The sequence below is a fragment of the Ciona robusta genome, chromosome 5 (assembly GCF_009617815.1).
Source record: "Ciona robusta chromosome 5, ASM961781v2".
NCBI classification, from domain to species: Eukaryota; Metazoa; Chordata; class Ascidiacea; order Phlebobranchia; family Cionidae; genus Ciona; species Ciona robusta.
The window spans coordinates 2614352-2638954 of NC_143239.1; the positions used below are offsets into that span (position 1 = coordinate 2614352).

General features: G+C 31.0%; 1 protein-coding gene across 2 annotated transcripts; it reads left to right on the forward strand.

Annotated features, from left to right (window-relative positions):
- The first annotated feature begins 1074 nt into the window (after positions 1-1074).
- LOC149735549 (uncharacterized) lies at positions 1075-24034 on the forward strand. 2 transcript variants are annotated; one of them, XM_089878821.1, is made up of 37 exons: positions 1075-1360; positions 1756-1922; positions 2329-2453; positions 2762-2871; positions 4634-4774; positions 5203-5357; positions 5752-5840; positions 6517-6697; positions 7567-7794; positions 8346-8534; positions 8958-9136; positions 9350-9409; positions 9742-9839; positions 10221-10515; positions 10633-10763; positions 11680-11782; positions 12882-13056; positions 13382-13586; positions 14185-14368; positions 14809-14939; positions 15149-15244; positions 15547-15633; positions 16110-16235; positions 16580-16754; positions 16889-17098; positions 17433-17553; positions 18623-18732; positions 18988-19137; positions 19509-19711; positions 19959-20123; positions 20256-20360; positions 20817-20951; positions 21303-21563; positions 22000-22159; positions 22390-22598; positions 22852-23062; positions 23534-24034. In XM_089878821.1, the coding sequence occupies exons 1-37, from the start codon at positions 1155-1157 to the stop codon at positions 23687-23689; spliced, it is 5832 nt and encodes a 1943-aa protein (XP_089734947.1). In that variant the 5' UTR covers positions 1075-1154; the 3' UTR covers positions 23690-24034. The 2 variants fall into 2 exon arrangements, with proteins under 2 accessions (XP_089734947.1, XP_089734946.1); XM_089878820.1 differs by lacking the exon at positions 21303-21563.
- The last annotated feature ends 569 nt before the right edge of the window (positions 24035-24603 follow it).

A 24603-nucleotide genomic window follows, 5' to 3' on the forward strand; every position in this document is an offset into this window, starting at 1 on the left:
CTACTATACCAACTTTTGAGCACTTAAAACTTATTAAACTTAAATGTATTACTTTCAAATAGCTAACATGTACAACTTTTCTGATCGTAATGGCTCCACGGTGAACACTCACATTCATATACTGTATTGGGTTGCTAACTACGTTTGTAACCCAAGCTTTCCTTTGTTAAGCGCCAGACTATATCAATATAAATGAAACTCCGGCAAAGTGCGGGTAGCGCATCCATTCACACCATGATGGCACAAACGTAACATTTTAAACAATACCAAAACTAAATACATTCATAATGACTGATCTCGCACCTTTCATGACGTGACCGTCTTCTTACATTAGTTTTATCTCGCTTTGAATGTACAAGTGTTTCGCAATAATAAAAACAGATCCGGTTTATTCTACCATTCGCTCATAGATTGCTTATAGTCCAGATGAAACCTGATGCGAGATGGCCCGAGATATAAAATCGCCACTTAAAGGAAAGTAACAGGCTTCAATATATATTGCAAGTGATAAAGCGCCCATTGACAAAATATGGTTAATATTCGACGAGCTTCCAAGCCGTTTTCCCATACACCTTGTGTCTTTTTTGTTTTAATTTATGTTCCGCTAGGTAGCGTGAAAGATCGAATTTACCGGTAGTGAGAACTGATTTAAATTCCATTGATCGTTCAATCAGCTGAAATCGATTTTAAGAATTTTAAGTCTAGAGGTCCGTTTCTGTTGTTTGGAGAACTTGTTTAACTTTTTGAGATTGACAGAATTTACGCTTTATTGTAGTTTAGTAGCAAGTAATGTTTGATTTGTAAACAGTCATAAAAATAGTTGTCATGGGCACGATGTAACGCATTTATTAAAGTTTATATGTGTAACATTATAAATTTCAGGATTTGTATTATATCATATGTACAGTTATGTTATGATGTATTTAAACTGGCACTAAATCTTTATTTATTTGGTTACATAGTAGCTTACTATATCCATTAGGTGCATAATTTTGCGTACAATTGTTCAAAGTTCACATTATTTTTGGTTGGACTTTTTAAACTTGCATTAATGTGTTACAAAGTCTTTCTAATGTTTTACTAATACTTTAGTTGTCCACTTTCAGAAATTCTAGATGTCATTGTTGCAGTAGTAAGTTTGAGTTACACCGAAAATGTTCAAAAAACGCTTGTTCAAGAAAAATAAGAAATCTGCTTCAGAAGTTGGAAGTTTAGCCAGCGGGAAATCTTCATCTGGATATGAGGTGTCTCCTAAAAAAGATCTCGGAAAATTGCACAAAGCTGCGTTTGAAGGAAATTTGACGAAACTGAAATCACTTTTGAAAAAAGGCGATGTAAACTTGTTAGATAAAGAAAACAGGTAAATATGTTTTGACTCGTTTATCTATTGCAGCAAAAGTACGTTTTTTTCCTGACAAATGTTAATCTCAGTTGCTGAAATTCTCGGTGTGAACAGGAACAGTCACCATATCAATAAAAAATATTTTTCAATATTAATGCAAAAGTAGTAATATAAATTGGTTTGTGGTTTCCAACACAAATAATTTGGGTTATGCCCATTGCTACGTGGCCACTGTAGACAGTCTTCATATCTCGGTTATGTGTAAAATGTGCGAATAGTTTAAGCTGTTTCCATGAATAAATTTCTTCATTCGGTTATTAAAAAGGTGTTTAATATTTGTTCAACCAAATAATCTTCACTTTAATGAATAGAAAAATAGAACCATTTATTTATTTTTTATTTCCTTTGCATAGAACCCCTCTACACCTTGCATGCGCCAATGGTAAAATAGATGCTGTCAAGATGCTTGTTGATTATCCCAACTGTAACTTGAACCTGTGTGATAACGACCGACGCTCAGCATTAATGAAGTGCGTCCAATGTCAGTATCAGAACTGCATGAATATTTTGCTCCAAAAAGGTTTGTCCATCTAGCCTTCGTAATTTATAAGTTGTTTGGTGCATAGACGTCAAGTTATTTTTTACAAAGTCTAGGATGAATGTTATACTGCAATTAGAGTTATGGTCACCTTACATACAAAGTAACCGAACCTCATTAATGAATATGGTGAATGCAATATTCTTTGGTTCTACCCATTTCATTGGTCATCTGTGGGTAAAAGCTGTTTGTATAATATGTAATGTCTTATGTTCCTGTACCAAAAGTTTGGGTGCCATGTTAATACCCAAATACCCTTACTGACAAAGTTATGCTTTTGATGTACATTTTATTCATATTATAACCATTTTTTCTTTTTATTAAATTTTGCAATTTTGTTGTTTTTCTTATAAAATTTTATGCGATTTTAAGAATGTTTCACGTACAGGTGCGGACATTAGTTTGTCAGATGTAAACGGCAACACTGCTCTACACCTTGCTGTCAGCATTCCCAGTGTTGACCTTTGTTATTTACTGCTGGACTACAGTGCTGATGTGCATGCCAAAAACAAGGTTTGAACTTTTTTGAAACTTTTTTTAAAAATGTGCACCAGATATATATTATGTTAATTTTAAGAATTTATCTACTGGACAAAAGATTTTTAAACTAATGAAGATTTGTCTGCTATGCTGCAAGATTTCAACAGGGTTATAAATTCTGCTGTATGTCAGATAAAACATTCATTTTTGAATCTTTTGATGAAATCTAGTATCCAATAAATCTAGTATACAATACAGCAGTAGTAATGCCATTATTTGTTCCATACAAAATTTTTAAAAATTATTGCGCTCTTTTCTTGAACTTTTTTCTTTATTAATAGGATGGTTCAACCCCACTACATATTGCTGCCACAGTTGATGGGTCAGAAGATACAATCAAACTTTTATTAGATGATGGAGCTCAAATTAACTCAGCGGAAGGCAAGGGAAAGTAAGTGACATTTTTTTAAGAATTAAAAAAAAACAATATTTTACTGTCTAGGTTTTTTTTTTGAATTTTAATAAATTTATGTCAATTTTTGCATGCTAATAACACTTTTGTTCAATTTTGTTGCATGCCTATAGAAATTTTGTACTTTTTTGTTTTGTAATTTTTTGTGCATGCTATTGTTAAATGTATGCTAAAAGCTAGGTGTTTGAAAAGTAGTTAAATTTTTGGATAAGTGTTTAGATTTTTTCTTTTTTATAAGTTTGTCTGGAATTCCAAATAATTTAAAAACCAATTTCTCTAATGTTGTTTACACAGCAGTGCTAGTAAATTGCAAGTTCCAGTTATTGATTTTTACTTGGCATATTTCACCTAGTTGGCTGTCAGCGGTTTAAAGTTTGCTTTTGTTTGGTAATGGTGTGGCAGCTTGGTTGTGTATTGTGCTTATGTTTCTGTTTTAAGTGCTACTTGTTTAACCAAACAGTATGGTAAGCTGTGCTTTAAACTGTACAAGTTGTTTATAGCAACTGGTTTGTTTATGTAGGAAACAGGAGTAAACTTGTGGTATGCCGAAAATTTAAAACTTTTTTTTTAAAAATGAAAATTTTAAAATGTGTAAATTATTGTTACAATGTATGAATACAAAACCGGCAGTATGCACATACATATTTGGTTGCCTTTCTTTACACTTGTGTTTTTTACCCTTTTTTGTTGCATTACCCCAGTATTCGGCATTAATAAATAAAAAAGTATTGCCATTTAACAAATATATTAATATATAATATATTATATGTATACTTTTTTTTAAACTATACTTTACCAAATATTTTGTAAGACAACAATTAATTTAAGACATTTTGCTTTTGTATTACAACACTAAAAAGGTGTATAAACTTTAGTTGGGGAACCAAATCAAATGCTGACGGATTTCCATCACTATTTAAGGGCTATGGTTTAAGAAGCACTGCTTCTCATGTAATAGACCCACAGTGACCTACTAGCCATATATGCCATAAATACCCCAGTATTTTTTTAGGTGTTATCCAAACATATCTGCCCATTTGATTTCCTTGCCCACATTCCATGCTATTGTACAGCCAGACACATGCTAGACACGAATATCATATTCCATATGTTTAATAGAAGTGTGGAACATTTGTGTGTCACATATCAGTGACCACTCCTGTTTTTTGCCCCAACCTTCATTCTGAGTATTAAATTACTACTACAGTATGCCAAGTATTTTGTTGCTGACCTGTCCCACTGCCTGTCAATCAAGAGTTAAGACCTGCTGTGAAATATGCCTGACTTACAGATTCCTTTTTAAAAACTATTATAAAATATTTTATTAATATATATATTAATATATATTATACAAAAAATAAAAATAAACAAAAAATTTATGAAGCTATGTAAATAGAAACAATATATATATTTCTTTTTGAGCAATGTCAACAATACTAGTTTCTCATAGAACTTAAAAAAAATACATTGTATAGGGCATAGGCTATTAAAAATTATCATCACATCTTCCATTATGCATACTAAACTGTTTTGTATATCTGTTCTATTAAATATTGCTTATTAATTCAGTTCTTGCTGGTCTTAACTTCTAAATTGACATGGAATTAAATTTATTTATATATTTTGTTATTTTATTATTAATTTGTCATACTAAAGTAACTAAACTGTTCTGTACATCTAATGCTATTAAATATTGCTTATTAAATCTGCATAGAATAATAACACGAACATTTTCATACAGAACACCACTGATGTTGGCTGCCAGTCGTGGAAATCTTGATATTGTGAAAACTTTTTTAAGCAAAGGAGCAGATGCAACAATTCGTGATAAACATTTAGGATGGACGGCTGACCAATATGCAAGCGTGAATGGACACCATCCGTGAGTTTTTAAATAAAAAAGTTACATTTTTTTGGTTGGAAAAATTGCAATTTTCCCGTTGTAAATTTTAATTGTCTGTTTATGATATGTGTTGTGTGCAATATCTTGCTACTTAGTAAAACAATTCAGTTTAGATTTCCTAATACCCATTTAGAAACGCAGTTGACATCATATGTTTTAGCACCCTAGGTTTTACCCTGCTGTTGCACGCTAGGCGAGCTTAGCAAAAATATGTTGCATTCGGCGCATAAACCAATAAAGTTTCCTATGTTTGACGACTCGAGGTGTTACCGCATTATAATAAAGCGCTCCAGGTTTTAATAAATATTAAAAAACCTGGACACCTGTAGTACATTTGTATAATAAAACTATTACTACAATTGCTTAATATTGCTAGAGAATAAAATTTGAATCAAAATTTATCCCAGAATATCTCACATCATTGTGGAGCACACAACGAGGAATAAAAGTCGTCCCGCATCCTCAGGATCGCTCCGGAGTCCTCAAGGAGCATCTTCCCCCATCTACTCAACTGTAGCTCCTTCTTCTACACGACATACACCAACTGACATCGTTGATCACGGTACAATTTATTTTTTTTATGAATTTTCCATGCTATCATTTTTTTCTATATTTATGTTAGGCTAAATTGGAATGCTTTTAATAATTACAGTAGTACTTTTAAATTGAGTTTTGTTAACTTGTGGGTGAGGTCTAACAGCAAGGCACACCAGAGGTCTAGAGATTTATGCCAGAGTTGGCTTGTTACCATAAAAGATTTGCGAATGGGTTAATTTTATTTTCTAATGCTACTTTGATTTATGGTTAACAGCAGCACTACAAAACTTCCAGGTTCCATCAACAGTTGTTTAGTGTTATATAATTTTAGAATATAAAAACACCATCAAAAAATTCTAAGAATTTTTTTAAACATTTTTGGTATTACCACTCCATATTAATGTTGCCTTTGTGTTTAGACACGTCACAAGAAGACGACACCCCAACACCCAGTGAATCTGATGCAAAAAGTTTATCTGATACTTCTGAGTCAGATTCACCACCTGAAGTTAGTTGTTTAATAATAATGAATTGTTTTTATTTATAATTCATAAATTGGTCCTATTTTTTTAATTGGTTTGTGGTTTTTGACTAAATATTTTACTGGTCTGTGAAAGTGGAATGTCAAGTAAAGTTATATTTAATACAGATATATAAAAATTATTATATTAATGGCTAGTTTTAAGTATTGAGTATGTGGTACGTTTGATAAGGTTTTATCTGCAGGTTCAACAATTATTCCTTTTTGTGGATAAGTTACCATTTAGAATAATATACACTCAAGGTGGCTGTACACAGTATCCTTGAGTGCGAATTCGCTTGCAAAGTTGTGTCCAATTCCGCATGCGGCAGCAAAATACGTACAAAACAGACAAAACGGAGGAATTCCGGATACTGTGTACAGCCACCTACTATTAACATTGCCCATTAGCTCTCTTCTCTAAGGACACTCATGTCAGTCCCAGTTATTTTAGCCAACCTTAGTAGCAAAAACAAATAGTTTTGTTATATAAGATGGATTTTTCATCAGAACTCAGTACATGATATCTGAACATTAATTACTAAAACAATGTCATTATGAAATCCAAAATAGTTTGTTTTAGCTAGCAGTAAAGGTGCATAGGTAAATATTGATTACTAAAACAATAATATTTTAAAAATCTAATACATAATGTTTCGAACAGAAAGCACAGCCTGCCAAACCGAAACTCAACGTTGCGCAGTTTTTGAAACAGCGAGAATTAATGAAGCAAAACCAGCCGACTGGCAACGTAAAAACCACAAATATTCCACCAAAAGTTGAACATCAAATGGAAAACTCTGAGTCTGAATCAGAAGAAGAGAAATCCCCTATAAGAGCAAGAGGTGATTTTGGGTTATTTTATGGAACTGTGTTTTTAAACTGTGGGTCACGACGTAATGCATGGGTGAATACATATGAACACCAAAGTTTTTGGATTCAACTGTGTACCTGGTAAACAAAACTAGTTCTAGGCCAATTTCAAATTTCTGGTGTAATTTTTAGTTGTCAGTGGCCCAATAATAGGAATTGTTGTGTTTAATTTTTGTCATATAATGTAGACTTTTTGGCTCCTTTTCAAAACTTTAGTTTATTTCAAAGTTAATTTTAAGGTTTCATTTTAAGGGTTTTTTTTTCAGGTTTTTTAGAATTTCATATTCAAAATATCTCATATTATTATGCCTGGTAACAGACTAACTGGAGACTGCCATATGTTTAAACTTAACTCTTACTACGATATACTAAGTTTGTTTCTTACAGCTTTTGCATGGGGAACATTCTTATACAACTTGTATATGCTGACGAATGCTGTAATATGTACATTTTTAACCATCAGGAAATCAAAGCAAATCACAGAAATCTTTTTTTTAGACTGGAATCTGGTTTGGAGTATTAAAAAATCCCACATAACAGTATAACACCATACCTGGTAGCAGAATAAAAAAATATTGCCAAATATTCAAACTTAACTCCACCTACTAATCCCTTAATCTTTTACATGGAGAACACTCTTACACTACTTGTATATGCTTTAATATGTACGTTTCTTACCATCAGGATATCAAAGCAAATCGCAGAAAACCATTTTTTTAGACTAAAGTATTTAAAAAGTCCTACATAGCAGTATAACGCCATACCTGGTGGCAGAATTACAAAAGATTTATAAATATTTAAACTAACTTCACCTACTAAATACTTTGTTTTTAACCACCAGGATACCAAAGCAAATCACAGAAAATCGGTTCTTCAGTGTCACCAGCTAAACCTCCGCTTCCTAAACCTCAAACCTCACAAACTGAGGCGTCTTCTAAGCCTCCTCCTAAAGAGGATGACTCACCATGGGACACAGATGATGAGGATGAAGAAGAGGAAGGTGAAGTTGTGAAAAAAGAAGAAGAAAAAGTTTTTCCACAAAGTAAAGGTCACTCAAAACCAGATACAAGTATGTAATGTAATGTTGATTATTTTATGAAAGTAAAATCCATTTTTTTGGAAATACCATTTTAAAAATGTTTGGTATTTAGTTTATGCATATTTATGAATTTTATGGACAGTGTTTCACTCATACAAATAAAACTAACAACTGTTTACATAATATAAGGAAAATTATAAAATTTTGGTTTGTACCCCTGTTCTAAATATCAAATTTGTCCTTTTTGCTCTAAAATGGGTGAACCTAATTTCTTATTTAAAATATTAACAACCACCGGAAATTTATGTTTGATTTTATATGTTTATTTTCAGCATAAAATATTAATTTGCACATATAGATAAAATTTTGGAAAAGAAAAAAGGTCTTTAAGGACCACAATTACAAAAAAATGTAGGAAAATCACTTTCAGACTTCTAAAATTCCTTGCAGTAACAGTTAAATATTGAAATATATACAAAAAACTTGAAAAATACATTATATTGAAATATATACAATAAATTGGTTCTCAATTATTGAAATATATAAAAAAAAATTGTTTAATTATTAATTTTATTATAAAGATATGTTGGCATCGCTTGGATTCAGTGCAGATGAAGTTAATGATGTTTATGGTGGTGATAGCGATTCTACTTTCGACTCACAATCACAGATCATATCATCTAAACATGATCACGTGAATGGTACAAAGCATTCTGATCACGATTTATGGGATGATGAGGAACATGAGCAAACTCCCGTGCACAAAAATAGTAAGTTTTTAATGATTCTGTTATTTATTTTTGCAAGTTTTTGAAACAATTTATTGTTTTGACTTTTTGAGCTATTTGGTTTTCCTACATATTTAGCAAGTATTTGTGCGTGCAAAATTTTTGTTAAAAACGAAATTTGTGTGGTTTATATATAGTAGAGTAGGGGGAGATTGGACACGTTTTCAATTAATTTCCTTGTCCCATTTGGTAAGAAACAAAAAACAGTCGAAGAATTATAAATCGTATCTCTGCGACTCCCATAGACCGTTGTTAATTATTTAAAATACGATCAGGATATTTGGGTATTATGTGCTAAAGATGTCCCATCTTACCCAACAGTCTTATGGTGTTTTTATATTGCTTAGAGTATCAGTGTTCTAATGCCTCTGTCACCTTAATTTAAACGATTGTTTTGTTTTGCAGTAACTGACAAGTTCTTCACGGTTGCTTCCGATTACAAGTTTGATGATGAATTGAGTGAAGATGGTTCCGTGGAAGATCTTGTTGCTCCCACTAATATAAAGAGGAAAGTAACTCATGAGATAAAGAAAGAGAATAAGGAGGAGGAGAGAGAGGAAGATTCATCTTCATGGGATTCTGAAGTGAGTTTTTAATTGTTTATTTTTTTCTTTTTTTTATCACAAATGGTTAATTTTTAAAAATATATCTTGGTATAATAATACCTTTATCATAAGTTGTATAACATTTTAACATATTTTAAAAATGTTGTTTAGAAAATTTTTTTTACTAATCTGATAGTGTTATAGGTTAAATTTTGTCATAGATATTTCTAACACTAAAGTTTTAACTCACAGGATGTACAAGAGAAAGTTTCTCCCCAAAAACAATCCCCAAGTACTCAATCTCCGTTTAGGGTAAGTACCCATCTCCAACTTATAATAGGGTGGGGTAAGATTTTCATTCCCCTTTCTCATATTTTTTGTACGGATCAGTAACATTACAACAGATTATATATAGTACTGTGGGTGATTTAAAGAATTAACAACGGTCTATGGAAATCGAGAGGTTATGGTTTAATATATCTTTCAATTTTCTTTGTTTACCACCAAATGAGACGGGAAAATAGAACGAAAACGTGTCCCATCTTCTCCCACCCTACTATACATTTAACTATCCCTGCCTCCCTAAGTTTATGAAAGATTGGTGACATAATTTAAATTTGTATCAATGCTATGTTATATAACAGACTTCAGCTGCCAAAGTTGTGACGCCATTGTTACATAACAATGAAGATGATGATGTCACTGATAGCGAATCAGAAAGTAGTTGGGAAGTTGAAGCAAAGTAAGTTTAGTATATATTGATATGTGTTGTGATATTACGTTATACTCCAATCATCAAATTACATTGACTAGGGCATTTCTGTTATTATTATTGCATTTTACATTGTGTTGATAAGACTACATTTTGTGCATCTGGTTTTACTAACTAATAAGTTAAACTTGATTTCTTATTAATAAACGACAGAAGGTCTCAACAATGTATATATTATAGTTATAGTTATAGATGTAAATACTGGTTATGTACAAATAAATCCTAAATACACAATTTAATTTGGACTTTTAATTTTTTTAATGTTTAGTGAGAAGCTTTTGTTATGTTTGTAACATTTTTTGTTTAACTGAAACTGTCATATTTACGTTATGTTTTTTTTTTAATTTTTAGGAACAAAAGGAAACCTACGAAAGAGCAATTAGAGTGGATGGAGGAACAAGAGAAAGAAAGAGAAAGAGAATTACAAGAGAAAGAGGAGGAAAAGAAGAAGTTAAAAGCTCTTGCAGTGGAAGCAAGTGAGCGGCATGTGAAGAAGGAGAGAGAGAAAAAAGAGATAGAGCAAAAGGAAAAGGAGAAAAGGGAAAAAGAGAAAAGGGATAAAGAGAAAAAGGAGAGAGAAGAAAAAGAGAAAAAAGATCAAGAGAAAAGGAAGAGAGAAGAAAAAGAGAGACTGGAAGCAATAAAAGTAAGAATTTTGTAATTTGTAGTTTGCTAGGTTATGATTTAAAACAAAATAATTTCAACAGTAACCTTGCATCACAAAGTCTTCTGATACTTTTTTTTTGTTTTGCTTTTACACTAGGTGGAAGAAGAGAGAAAGCGAATTGCGAGAGAAGAGAAAATAAGAAAAAAGAAACTTGAAGAAGAGACTTTGCAAAACCAACTGCAAGAACGAGAAAAGTTACAAAGTGCTTTACAAGATGCTTTGAATGAGTAAGTTAATTTTATTTATTTTCTTTTTATCATTTTATGTTTATTGCCATTCTAAAACATTATTACTAAAGCATGTTTGACAGTAAAATTTCCAAAATATTTTACCATTTTAAATTAAGCCTGACATAAAATGTTAATTGACATTCGAATTCAATTTAAATAGCTTTATTCATAACACAATAGTCTGTTATGTAACCGGATACTACTAAATACTCAGAATTCCTAGCACAAGTAAAATGTGTATCACTTTATTGTTGACTTGATTTTTTCAGTTAACCTATTTGTAAAGATACATATAATCAGTGTATAATTTGTACCAACAAAATAATTTTATTAATTTATAGTAGGGTGGGGTAAGATGGGACACCTTTAGAACATAATATCCAAATATCCTGGTTGTATTTTAAACAACTAACAACGGTCTGTGAAAGTCAAGAAAATAAAGTTTCATTTTTCTTTGAATGTTCTTTGTTTACTACCAAATAGGACGAGAAAATAGCATGAAAAGGTGTCCCATTTTTCCCACCCTTCCTATATAAGTTAAAATATGTTGTGTGGTATTCAAATATCAAATTACATCTCAACAATGTATAAGCGTCCATGCTATGTTGGTAAGGTATCAAATTTTAATCCTAACCTTATTAAATGGTCATATTTGATTTGTATGTCAGTGTATGTTTTGTATTAGTGTGTGGAGCAATAAAAAAGATTTTATTTTAAATAGAAAATCATCTAAATGTATTTTTTATATATGTATATATATATATTTTTTTGCTAATGCAAAAGTTTTTTAATATAATTTATTGTATTCTAAAGATAAAGTGTTGAGGTAGTTTTGCAGTTGTAAGTTTTTAGCCAAAACATATGCATTATTTTGAAGATTTTTCTCAGTTTTTATTTTTTTTGTTATTTACAGTGATGCCAATTTAAGTGAATCTGATGAATCTGAACTAGATGATTCATATATGGGCAACACTGCAAATGGAACTAAAGACAAAATGGGCGACATCAGAACAACAGTAAGTCTAATTTTGATATATGTTTCTATTTTAAATTAATTTTTGTTTTAATTTTAACTTATATAGTAGAGTGGGGGAAGATGGGACACCTGTAGCACATAATATCCAAGTATCCTGATCATGTTTTAAACAATTAACAACGGCCTATAAAAGTCGTGAGGATACGGTTTTAAATTTCTTTGAAAGTTCTTTGTTTACTACCAAAAGGGAAGATAAAATAGAATGAAAAGGTGTCCCATCTTCCCCCATTTTACTATATTATATATATATAACTTACAATTTACGAATACCTATATTACTTAACATAATGTACAGCCAAAACATTCCTGTATTCATTATAAATAATAATCCAATGCATATTTAAATATAAAATACCTCAGAGTATTTGTAAGTTTCAAGTGCTTGTCTATTGATTTTATCATACACTTCATACTGGAGTAAGTTTCACTTGTATTATCAAAAATTGTATTTTATAAATAGTGTATGTTAGTTTAAACTGGTGAAAGTAAGTAATAAAGAGAAACTGTATTTTTTGTTGGCTCAAATGCTCAAAAAAGTAGTGTATGTGAAAAGGGAGGTATAAAAGATAGGGATATATCTTATGAATATACTTAAAAAGTTTAGACATATTTATAGGACTAATATATTTTTAGGTAAGTTGTATATATGTTTGCTACAAAAAGAATACCAACAAGTGTTATTAAAAAACATTTTTCTAATTACGTAATAATTTCTTTTATTTTAGCACTTAAACTTTTTGCACCGAATTAATTAATAAACATTGAAAAATTTTGTTTTAATAAAAATGTGTATCTAACTATCCCAGCCTCCTCTGTATTTAAAAAAGTTTGGTGCCCCAACAAGTAAGTATATAGTACTGTGGGGGAAGATGAAACACCTTTAGCACACAATATTCAAATATCCTGTTCGTGTTTTAAACATTTAACATTGGTCTATGGGATTCATGGGGATACGGTTTTATACCTCTCTAAATGTTCTTTGTTTACCAAATGGGACAGGAAAATAGAGTGAAAAGTGTCCCATCTTCCCCACCCAACTATAATATATATAACCTCATCATAAACTATCATGCATTTAGATGTCAAACGGACTTCTTGATCAAGATTTAATTTTTGATCCGATATTGGACGTGAAGAGGAATGGAAGATTGAACAATCATCTTGATCTTGATAATCTCACCACCACGGAGACGGAGACAGAGGATGAAGTCCCGGGAGACATCCCCGCATCCCTAAGGTCATCCCAATTATCAGGTGATGGTTAAACATTTTTTCTGATAAATTGTTTTTGCCTTGGTAATGTTCTTAAAACGGGACTTTTTTAATAAGACACTCACTTGCAGTATGATTAAAAATGACTAAATTCCCTTCAAAACAAAAAGCTAGTCATCGCAACGCGTGTTCATTGCAATAGATTTTTTAAAGAGGGGGTCACAACACCCGCAATCCCCTTTTTGCACCCATATTTGTATTTTTTTGTTTAAATTAACTTAAACCTACAAAAATTGACATAAAAATGTAGTTTTGTTCAAAAAAACAAATGATTTTGTATTTTTTTTAAATTTAACATTATTTTTAGAATCGTTGTTACGCTCTGGCGAGCGTGGTGAACTGGAGCGTGAAGCAGCGAAGGAAAAAAGGAGAGCTATCAACGCTCTTGAAAAACTGGAGTTTTATAAAAAAGAGAATAACGAACTAAAGGAGCAGATCAAGGATAATAAAAGAGAAAGAGATCATTTGGAGAAGGGTGGGAGTGAGAAAGAAACCAATTTAAGAAAATTAACGTAAGAACTTTTAAGCATTGGTTTTTATCTTGACTTTTCTAATTATTTTTTCGAACGACTGATTTGATTCTTTTAGGAAAAAAAGTAATCATTTAGTCTAATTTATCATAAAATTATAAAATAGTTCTTAATTAAATTTTGAAATTGATTTTCTAATATAAAACAAACAAATAAATCATTGTAATCAAAGTATTGTCTGCAATACGATAATGCTCTATCTTTACCCGAAGACCAGTTTCAAATGACACTGTATATGCATAGTAGCAACTGCATCAGATCACTTCTGCATTTAGTTCCTAAAGCTTTCTTGCTCTAAATCCGAATGGCAAAGGGCCAATTGGCCTAAAACCCAAAATCCCTTGACAGGCCTTGCTACAGGACCCCACCCATATAAAACTGAATATAAAAAATAATTTTCCCGGCCAAAATTCCAATTAAACAGAAATTCATAAATAATTTTTTGGTTCTGGAATCGAATTAAACAGAATTTTAAAAATAATTTTCACAATCCAGATTAGATTAAACAAAATATCAAAAATAATTTTTACGATCCAGATTCGAATTAAACAGAATAACGGAAATAATTTTTACAATCCAGATTCGAATTAAATCGAGCAAAAGATCAATTAGAAACCTTACAACTTGATTTGAACATGGAGCGTGACCATGTTAAACGCTTGAGCGAACAGCTTGAAATAGAAGGGAGTAACCGAAGACAACAAGAAATTAATCTTCGGGATATTAGAGGGGAACTTAAGAATTCAGAACAATCAATAAAAAAGGTTGCGCAGTGTGATTTCACATGAATTTAATTGTTTTAATAATAATATTTATGTATTATATATTTTTGTCGGCATTAATGAAAAAGTCCAACTATGTTCTTAAAAATTCAAGTGTAGGCGAAATTTATATATTAAAGATACTATTTTTAACACATTTCTACTATATTTTTAAATTACTTAAAGCTTTGTTTTTAAATAGAAATTTCTAATGTTGTTTTTTATATATCTTAATATTTAAGAGAAATAACAAGGCTTTCATATGCCTTTGGTCATTAAAAATATTATTGCCATAAATCTAGAAAGATTTTGCAGCTTTTGCAGGGTGGTAGATCAACTCTGATCTAAATCCTAGGTTCCATACCATGCCTTCCCAAAGACCCTCACCCCAATAGTATACTATCCAATTCCCATACCATAAAACCCATTATTTGTCTAAACAGCTTGAACAGCATCGAGATGATTTACTGAAGGAAATGAACACTGAGAAACAAAAAATCACAATTCGTGAAAAAGTTGACCAAGAAAAACAGAAAATTCAGCACGAAATGAATGAAGATATGCACCAAGACAGGTACAACTATTATATATTCTTATTTTGTTATCTTTTTTTACAGAACAGTGTGGTTAGTGATATTTTCCTGGACTAAGTATTGCTAATCTTGAAAATTATTTGGCAATTAGTTTAAATTTTTTACAACACAGACTTTTTTTACAACACGTAATGGTTTAAAATATTTAACTTTACGGTTAAGTTAATATTGTTTTTACCTTATAATGCAGGAGAGTTCAAACTTTAAACTTGTTAATGATGGAAAGAGAACAAGAATTATCGAGTCTAAAAGCTGAAAGAGATAGTCTGAGTGATTCTTGTAAAAGGTAAACTTAATTTGACCTTTTTTTTACATTCCGTTTTTTACATTTTTACATTGATGTTATGTATAATATTCATGGTAATAGGTGTTATTGTATGTAAACCTGGTTGCTTTAGATAAAAATTGTTGTTATTTTAATTTTTGTTTGAAAATCTGGTATTTTTTGATGAAATACGATTTTTTCAAATATTACGTACCAAACTGTGAAACACATGGAGAATTACTTACTCAATTATTTTGGTTTCAAGGTTATGTTTATTCTTTTTAATTTGTGAAAAAAATATTAATAAATTATGATTGTTATAGATACAAAGAGGAACTTACAAAATGGAGAAACACAGATGCTGATAAACAAGACATGTTGGTCAACTTTAACGAAGAATTAAATAACAAGTATATAGGATTTCTAATCTATATTCAAATTGTATAAAATTCAGCTTTAAGTTATTTGTTGTTACAATGACAATCATCTAAGAAAAGACCAGCGTTTTTGTAATGGTTAAAAATTTTATGCCATAAAAAATTGCGCCTCGTTTTTAATTCCTCCCCCGCCAGTTTAAGAACCACTGTCTCATTTGTCTGCTAGGTGTTAAACCACGTTTATTTTCTTCCAAATGAATGTAAATATGTTTTCAACTGTGAGCATATTTTACAACTGTTGTTTAGTCGGTATATTCTGTCTTTTTTCTCAATTAATTCTAAATCTTTACAACACCAATCATGGGGACAATTAAAGTTTTTGTTATTTTCATTATTATAATAATTTTAAAAGTTCAAATTTATTTGAAATAATGACTTAGTATTTGTGGGCTTTGTACCACTAGAGTTTATAACATATACTAATGTTTTTATTATACCATGTTGTATAGGGTTGATGAATTAACAAAGGAAGTTCGTGAAAACGACGAATTGTTGATGCAATCTACGTTGCGGTCCAAGTTTGAACTAGATAACTTGAATCAAGCAAATAAAGCATTGACTGAACAACTTAAAAAGTATGTAATGTTACATTGATCGATATATTTCAAATTATTAAATAATTTCGATAGCAAATATACTGTAGGGTCCATGTATTTTAAATGTTTTTGTTAAATATAATTTGAGTTGTAAAATGTATTCTAAAACTTTATAATGTGGATGTGATGTTACTTCGGTAAAATTTTTATATTTGATTTTTTTTAGTAACTTATGAAACATTATTTAATTCGGAAATATACTGTTAGGGCAATGTGTTCTAACAGTATATAAATTTGTAAATTCTGATTTGATTTAAATGTAGTTTTCAAGTCTTTAAAGAATCTGGTATTTTAAATCATAAGTTTTTGTGTTTTTACGACAGAGAACGCAACGAAAAAGAAGTTTCAATGAAAGATCTTGAAACTTTAAATGAACAGCAGAGGGAGCTAAAGAGGGTGATCGATGAATTAAGATCGACCAATCAGAGAAAAGAAGATCAGCTGACTAAATTAAATGAAGAAATCAATGAAGCACGACAAAAACGAGAAAACTCTGAGGTTTGAAAAAAATGTTAACCTAAAAAAATAGATTTTAATTGCCTTTTTCTAACTTTTGTTGTTGTATTTAAACAATTTATAAGGTTTAAATATTTTTTTTAAATTTTTTTTATAAAAATGGTCTTGTTTTTTAGAGTAAGCAGCATGCTGCAGACATTGCTTGTAACTTGGCTCAACATGAAGCAAACACTGTACGTACAACACTCACTCATAAAGAGACGCTCCTTGCTCAACTTGAAAGAGAAAGGGAGGAGCTGAAGGAGCAAGTTAGGAGGAGTGAGAGTGAGAAAAGTGAGATGCAGAGAGAAAATGCAAGATTGGACGGCAGAGTGGAATTATTACAAGTGGGTTGTATCACCTATATTTGTATTGCATTGAAATATAGTTTAATTATTTTTACAAATAACTCTATTTTCTGTTCTATATGGGTAAGGTCCTATGTCATTGCATGCCATGCGATCTGGTGTTTAGGCCAGGATCTTGAGTTTAGGCCCAATACCCCAAACTCAACATTATCAAAATTATAAAATGTATATATATACTACTTGTAACAAATTGCATTTTTCTATTGCTATATTTCAACTATTTTCCCACAAAAAATATCATTTTTTTCCTTTTTACTAAATGGTAAATAATATATTTCTACTGTCTGTTTATATTTATACTATTTCTATACAGGCTGATGTTTCCCAACAAGAGAGCGAACGAGCGAGATTACGTCGAGAATTGGAAGATGCTAGAAACTTTGGGATCACCAACATGAATTCTCAACAAGGAAAATTCTCGGACATTGTATCAGGTAGGGTGATGTTTTTATTTTAATTTCTTTATGTTGTCACTTCTTAGGTCAAACTTGCATCATTTAAAAAGTTGATATCATTATATTATAATATAGGAGTTCTTACTGTCAAGCATTTATTGAATGTAAAACAACTGTTCTGGCAAATTACTAATGTATCGTTGTTTCAATGTTTTATGCAATGCATGAAAACATCCTCCATACGATGCTGAAATTTCTGTAATCTAAGAATTTGCCAGAACGGCTGTTCATGATTATCATATTATAATTTATCATGCTTATGCCAATCACCTTAATGTACAATCATTCCATAAAAAGTCATTCCATTTATTCTGTATATGTTTTTCCAATTGATCTAAGATGCTCATACCTTACTAATGGAGCATATGCACAGTGTATTACCTGCTCTGCAACCACACAATAATAATCATGGTATAAATACATGCATGAACCTTTGTCACCTTATTGCATTCATGTTATGTAAACACCAATATATGTGTGAATGTCTGTATATAGTTATGTATGCCATGCTATATATTATACCTGCCAAACCTATCTACATGTTATGTGCTTCATTTTTGCTGAATATCCAAAAAACATGATCTTGATCAAGGTTTTTAATTAACTTTTTATTACTTTTTAAATACTTTTTCATAATCTACTTTTTGAGAGACAATAATAGACCAGATTGAAACAGTTTTTGGCACAATGTGCGAAAAATGTGCTTGTTAAAAATTTGCACATTTACATATGCTATCTTAACATTTTGCTTACATCTTTAAAATGTCCTCATTTCTAGACACAATTTAGGAATGTGTGTTTTCAACAAAACAATTTTTTTTCTAAATTTGAAGCTTATGAACAGGCTTGATTGTATGCAGTAGTTAACATGCTCCCAAAGGTGTTTTTTTATGTTGTTGTATCATATATTTGTTGTATACAGAGTCCCTTGTTGTATGATGTATGTACTGTATACAGATTATAAAGGCACCCTTTGAAAGATTGTTTTTAAATAACTATGTTCTGTACTTTTATTATTCAAGTGTAGTTTAACTCTATGATGTCACAGAGCATCACACCGAACGACTGGAATACGAAAAACAAAACGTTAAACTAAAGCAGCAGGTGGCGCACTTGAGCAAGGAGATTGAACAAATACGAGAAGAAAAAATCAAAAAGGTGAAAAAAATATTAAAATAATTGGATGTTCCAAAAAACTGAATAAAAAAGTGTCAATTTTGTTCTAAAATCCAAAAAACTTTTAGTGTTGTAAACTGTGTAGCAAATGTTATTTTGTATTCTTTGCCTAGAATTAAGTTTTTGTGGCTAAAACAAGCGCCATCAGATCAAATTTTTGGACCACAGTTTTCTACTTTTTGTGGCAAATTTCAAATATGTGAATTTTCAGATCTAAACAATTTGATTTTTCTTCAGGAGGAATCGCTTGCATTGGCGCAACAAGACGTTATTGACACCGATAAAAAATTACATTTTACTGACTCATCCATGAAGCAACTTGCTGAGTCACAAAGGCATCTGCAAGAAGAAAAAGAACGAACGCAGACGGAACTTCAACTTGTTAAAGTGAGTCTTAAATATTTGTATTTATTTTTATTTAAAACTTGCTTTATCTTTATTTTTTAAGTAGGTTTTTTAAAGTTTCTAGTAATACATTAACTCGTACATTAGGTTATAATAAATAAATAAATAAATAAATAAAATACTTATTTACCAATTTGTATATTTATCAGCCAACAACATTCTGTTGATTTTTATTGCTTTGTGTAATTTTTTTTGATTTTTTTTTGTTAATTTTGTTGATTTTTTGATGATTTTATTTATTTTATTGAACTTTTTTGTTGATTTCTGTTGATTTTTTACTGATTTTAATGATTTTTTGTTGATTCCCATTGTTTGTTATTGATTTTGTTGATACAAGTTTCTCATCATTGCAGGCGAAAGCTGATTCAATGTTGAACCGTGTTGAAGAGTTAAGTCAACTTTCAACAACATTGCGACGTGAACTTGACGACGAGAAACTAACATCATCCAACCTACAACGGGAGGTCCAATCACTGCAAGCCATTAGATCACATGACCAAGATAACCTCTCGCGATTGGAGGCAAGTTTGAGGGAGTCAGAAGTTAAAGTTATCAGGTGGGTTGTCGTTGCTATTATTATATCACGAATCATGAGATAGTATGGTGGAGGAAGATATGACATTGTTTTATTCCATTTTCTTGTCCCATTTGGTAGTTAAAGAAAAATATTCAAAGAATTACAAAACAGTATCCTCACGACTCCCATTGACTGTTGGTAATTTTTTAAAATACGATCAGGGTATTAGAATAGTATATGCTAAAGGTGTTCCATCTTACCCCACGTACTATACATTTATTTGTAGATTGCAATCCGATCTGACAAACTCGACGAGGAGAGAAAGTGAATCAAAAGACGATCATGAGGTGCTCACGAGATCACGGATGCAGATGGAGCAACTAATCGGGAGGTTGCAGGAGGAGAAAGGAGAAGCAGAGAGGAAGTTACAAAGTCAAGAAGAAAGATGCAGGTGAGGGGGATTGACTATGAGAGCAGATTGTAAAAAAATTATCAAAAAAAAAATAACAAAAGTGACCAGGTGTATCAATAAATTGAATTTATTTTATTTCTATAATTGTTTATAACATTTTCATGGCAACAGGCTCCTCCAATCAGAGGCTGACGGTCATCGTCAAATGTGGGAAACTGAGGTGAAAACGAGATCAAAATTATCCATTGATTATGCAAGAATGGAGAAAGAAAAACAGTAAGAATATTTTTTATTTTAAGAATAATTTTATTTTAAGAATAATTTTAAGTGCTAAAATTTAAATTTAGCATAAAAATATTTTAATGAGATGAATAGAACATAGATTTTCAAGTCAGTTTCAATACTAACATAGCAGTCTTTATAAAAATCACAACTATCTTCATTTTAAAACATTTTGGTTTAGAATTAAAACCATTTTCGGTGATGTAAGTTTTTACGTTTACAAATGTTAATTTTAACTTCTGACTTCAAAAATCACAATGTTTTAAACTAAAGGCAATTGTCCGTACCCGTGAAATGTCATGGATTAGTTCTAAAACAAAATGTTAAAAATGAAGACAATTGTTTCCACATTCAATCTGATTTGATCATTTTTTGTTTTTTTGTAAAATATGTATTTAGTTACCTTCGTAACTTTTTCGAACCACAATATAAAAAACAATCATTTCACAGGGAAGCATACCAACGCATGGAAACATTACATAGGAAGCTGGCCAAAGTGTCTGCGGTGGGAAAGGAGTATAAGATTAAATATGAAGATCAGAAAAGGAGGAGGATTGAGTTGGAGGATAGGATTGAATCAATGAGGTGAGAAAAAAAAAGTAAAGAAGATGGGTTTTTACCATTTTTAAATCACTTAAACTGTGCCCCTATGTTCAAAAATATTTAAATTTTAATAAAGGCACAAACTGGATGTTTATCTTATTTACGAGTATGTTTTTTTTGCTAATACATTTAACGATTAAATAATAATTTTTTTTTATTTAATACAAGTGTAAAAAAAGTATAAAATTTTTCTTTGTAAACATAAACAATTTAAATTATTTTGAAAAATGTGTGGTGAAATGGGACACAGCTTTATTAAGGTATTTTGTTCTAGTTTGCTCTTAGATTCAGGTGACAGTTTAGTATTATTAAGATGGGGTAATTTGTTAATAGAAAATCTCATGAAGAATCAGATGCTTCAATTCATGAAGCAATCATGGAGCGTGATACAGTGATATCTCACATGAGTGGTGAGCAATCACGTGAGCGTGATCAGTTTAAGGAGCTTGCTACTAAGATGAAGGATGAGGTTGTCAGGTTGAGGGAGAAGAGTAAAGAAGAGAAAAAAGAGAGAGAAGAAGAGGAAAAGAAAGTGGAAGAGAAGAGAAAGAGAGAGGAAGAGGAGAAAAGAAGTAAAATGATTGAGATAAAGATGTGAGGGATATTAGATTAAGTTTAAGGTTAAAACAGATCATAATCATTTTTCATATTCAGGTTTAAAGGTCTTATTCAGCTTCATCAGGGTAAATAAGGTGATTTGTTTAATAAAGACAAATTTAATAGGATGTTGAAGAGTCTGTAAGAAAAAAAATTTGCTAGAGAGGCAGTGTATGATTTATATAGGGTTAATTTTCAAGTTATTGAGCCTATTTTTTAAGGAAGTTCTGATATGCAAGTGTGCAGTAAGTTTAATGGTCAAATAAGTTAGGAATTGAAAAAAAAGAGTTTGTAAAACTCTAAAAAACAAACAGTTTCATGCAGTATTGCTGTGTTATTAGGTATTCCAAATTACTGTGTAAAAAGTTAAACAAATCTTAACCCTTAAATTAATCAAACCTAGAATGCAAAAATTAGCATTAATTTTTTTCAGCGATTCCTCGATCAGTGAAGCAGAGCGTGAAAGAGATGAGATTAAGTTGGAACTTCAGAAGTTACGAAGAACGCTTAAACAGAATGGGAAGTCACCAAGTAATGAAGTGGTGAATGCGCAAATCACCGAGAAATTGGAGCAAGTTAATAATTGGCTTGAGGTGGGTTGCGCTTGGACTTTTATATTGTAAAATATTTTTTAAGTTTGTGGTCATTGCATATCTAGATCTTAAAGGTGCATACTTAGATCTTGAAAAAACTTTTTATTTTAAAATTTTTTGCATTATTTTAATTTTTTTATTTTAAAATTTTTTGCATTATTTTAATTTTTTTATTTTAAAATTTTTTGGGCAATTTTAAGAGATTTTTTAATATTTTGCAATTTTTTTAGCATCACGAAAAATCCCGAGAGCAGTTGGAGCAAATGAGGAGAGAAAATGAAGAGAAAAGGTTGATGGAGGAAAAATCCCGAGTCGCATCCTTGGAGAGGGAGTTGAGTGAAACGAGGAGCAGAAGTCTGGGGTTGGAGGACTCTGATATGACGAGGAGGTTGCAAGAAAAAGTCCGGGAAAATATTTCGTTGCATGAAAGTTTACGAAGGTTAATATGGTTTCTATGATAGACTGATGGTTAATGCTGCATGAAATATTATTTTAGGAAATTTGTAGTTATTTTTAGCTAACTTTCCAAAAATTGTATTTTTTTTGATAAGTTTAACTTACTTTGTATAATACCAATGATATATATGTGTATATATTTTTGCAGAACTTTTTTTTTAATTAATATTTTTTTCTACAGTTTTTGTTGTAGAAATATAAATCCAAACCTAAAACTCATTTTTTCTCTTTCCTAGAACAAAGCAAGATTTGGAAGAACACAAAGTGAAACTAAATAACGAACGAACAAAATATCAATCCCTCTACATAAGTTCAACTGCTGGTAACCCCACACCATCTATACCTCGTGTTTCAGCTTTCAATATTGGTATGCAGAATGGACATTCCCAGGTTGGGGGGTTCACCTCAACCCCAAGAAAGGATTTGAGTCAGCCATATTTGTCACAGGTAATATAAGTAACTTTTCTTTATCTGTTCGATTTCGGTACCGAAGATTTGGAAATATTTCAATTTTTTAAACGAAAAGACAGGATATAGCGACAAAACAACAGTTGTTAGAAAAACATATTTGAGTTTAATTGGAAGAAAATAAGCGTGGTCGCTACACCTAGATGTTTGTAATTTGTTATAGCAATGGAAAGGCTTTTGCCTAGTTCTGTTGTACTGGTTACACTTCTTATCTAAAGTTATTGGGTTCGAGACTTGTTGTCTAAAAGACATTGTTCTAACCAAGCAGACACTATTGGGTTTCCATTATATCAAAGATAAATATTTCTAGCCAACTAGCCACTTATCCCTAGTTCTCAACCTTTTTTTAAAAACTTTAAATTTATTGCATTAAATTGTTGAGATATCACATGTAATATAATGTGCACTAAAGTGTGTTAACTTTTTGTATTATGCCTTACAATATTACAGTTTCGCAACAAACTTGAAGCAAGCATCAGTCAGTGCCTTGCAGATACTAGACCTCATTCTGCTTCCCCTATTCTGGATGGAACCGGTTCTTACCACAGAAAACCGGCGGAAACCAGTTTTGGTCGTCCCACAGCTAATGATTATTTTGTTCCATGATTTTTACACTAAAAGAGTAAAATTATGCATTTCTATTATACAAGCATTCTATTAACCAGCTGCCAAATATTTATTAAGCTCAAAAATGGTGCTTTTTATGTCCTTGAAAACTCAAAATATTAAAATATTGTTACGAAATAACTCGTCATAAATGGCACTTAATTAAAACAGCTAAAAAATTTTTAACTTGTTTAGCCAATTTTTTTTATATATCTTATGAATGAGCACCTTGCCTGTGTCAAATTATTACACAGTTCCATATTTTTTGTCACTTTTTACTAACTTTATATTCTTTACTTGTTACTCATGGAGATTTGTTATCAATAAATTTATTTTGATACGGGATTTTATTACAGCGCACTTACAATGTGTATTCAGAGTTATTTTGATGATAATAATAGTAGGGATTTTAATTTTTAAGCATTTTTAGTCAGAGGGTACTAGGTTCAAAGCTGGATGGTGCAACTTTTTGTATGATTGGCTTACTATTTAGATAGGCAAATTACGTGTCATACGTGTAAACAATTAGACACAACGCTTTAAACTTGACCAAACACGGGGTGCAATAGAACCACTACTAGTATAATCCGGTTATCCTGTTTGTGATGAGAAATACGTGACAGTAATAACGCCTAAAGTTTTTTTCCCAGGAATGGCAAATTTTTATAGAAGGGGGTGGGGGAAGACAGGACACCTTTAGCACATAATATCCAAATATACTGATCTTGTTTTAAACAGTTAACAACGGTCTCTGGAAGTTGTGAGAATACAGTTTAATAATTCTCTAATTGTTTTTTTGTTTACTAACAAATGGGAGAAAAAATAGAATGAAAAGATGCCCTATCTTCCCCCACCCTACTATATATAAGCGAGTCCTGTCTTTCAAAAGATAGTGGTATTTAAAGGAAATGTGA

Coding starts and splice junctions, on each gene's coding strand:
- LOC149735549 (XM_089878821.1), top strand. CDS start 1,155: ATGTTCAAAAAACGCTTGTTCAAGAAAAATAAGAAATCTGCTTCAGAA. Junction 2,454..2,761: donor ATGTGCATGCCAAAAACAAG/GTTTGAACTTTT, acceptor CTTTATTAATAG/GATGGTTCAACCCCACTACA. Junction 20,361..20,816: donor AGAATGGAGAAAGAAAAACA/GTAAGAATATTT, acceptor ATCATTTCACAG/GGAAGCATACCAACGCATGG.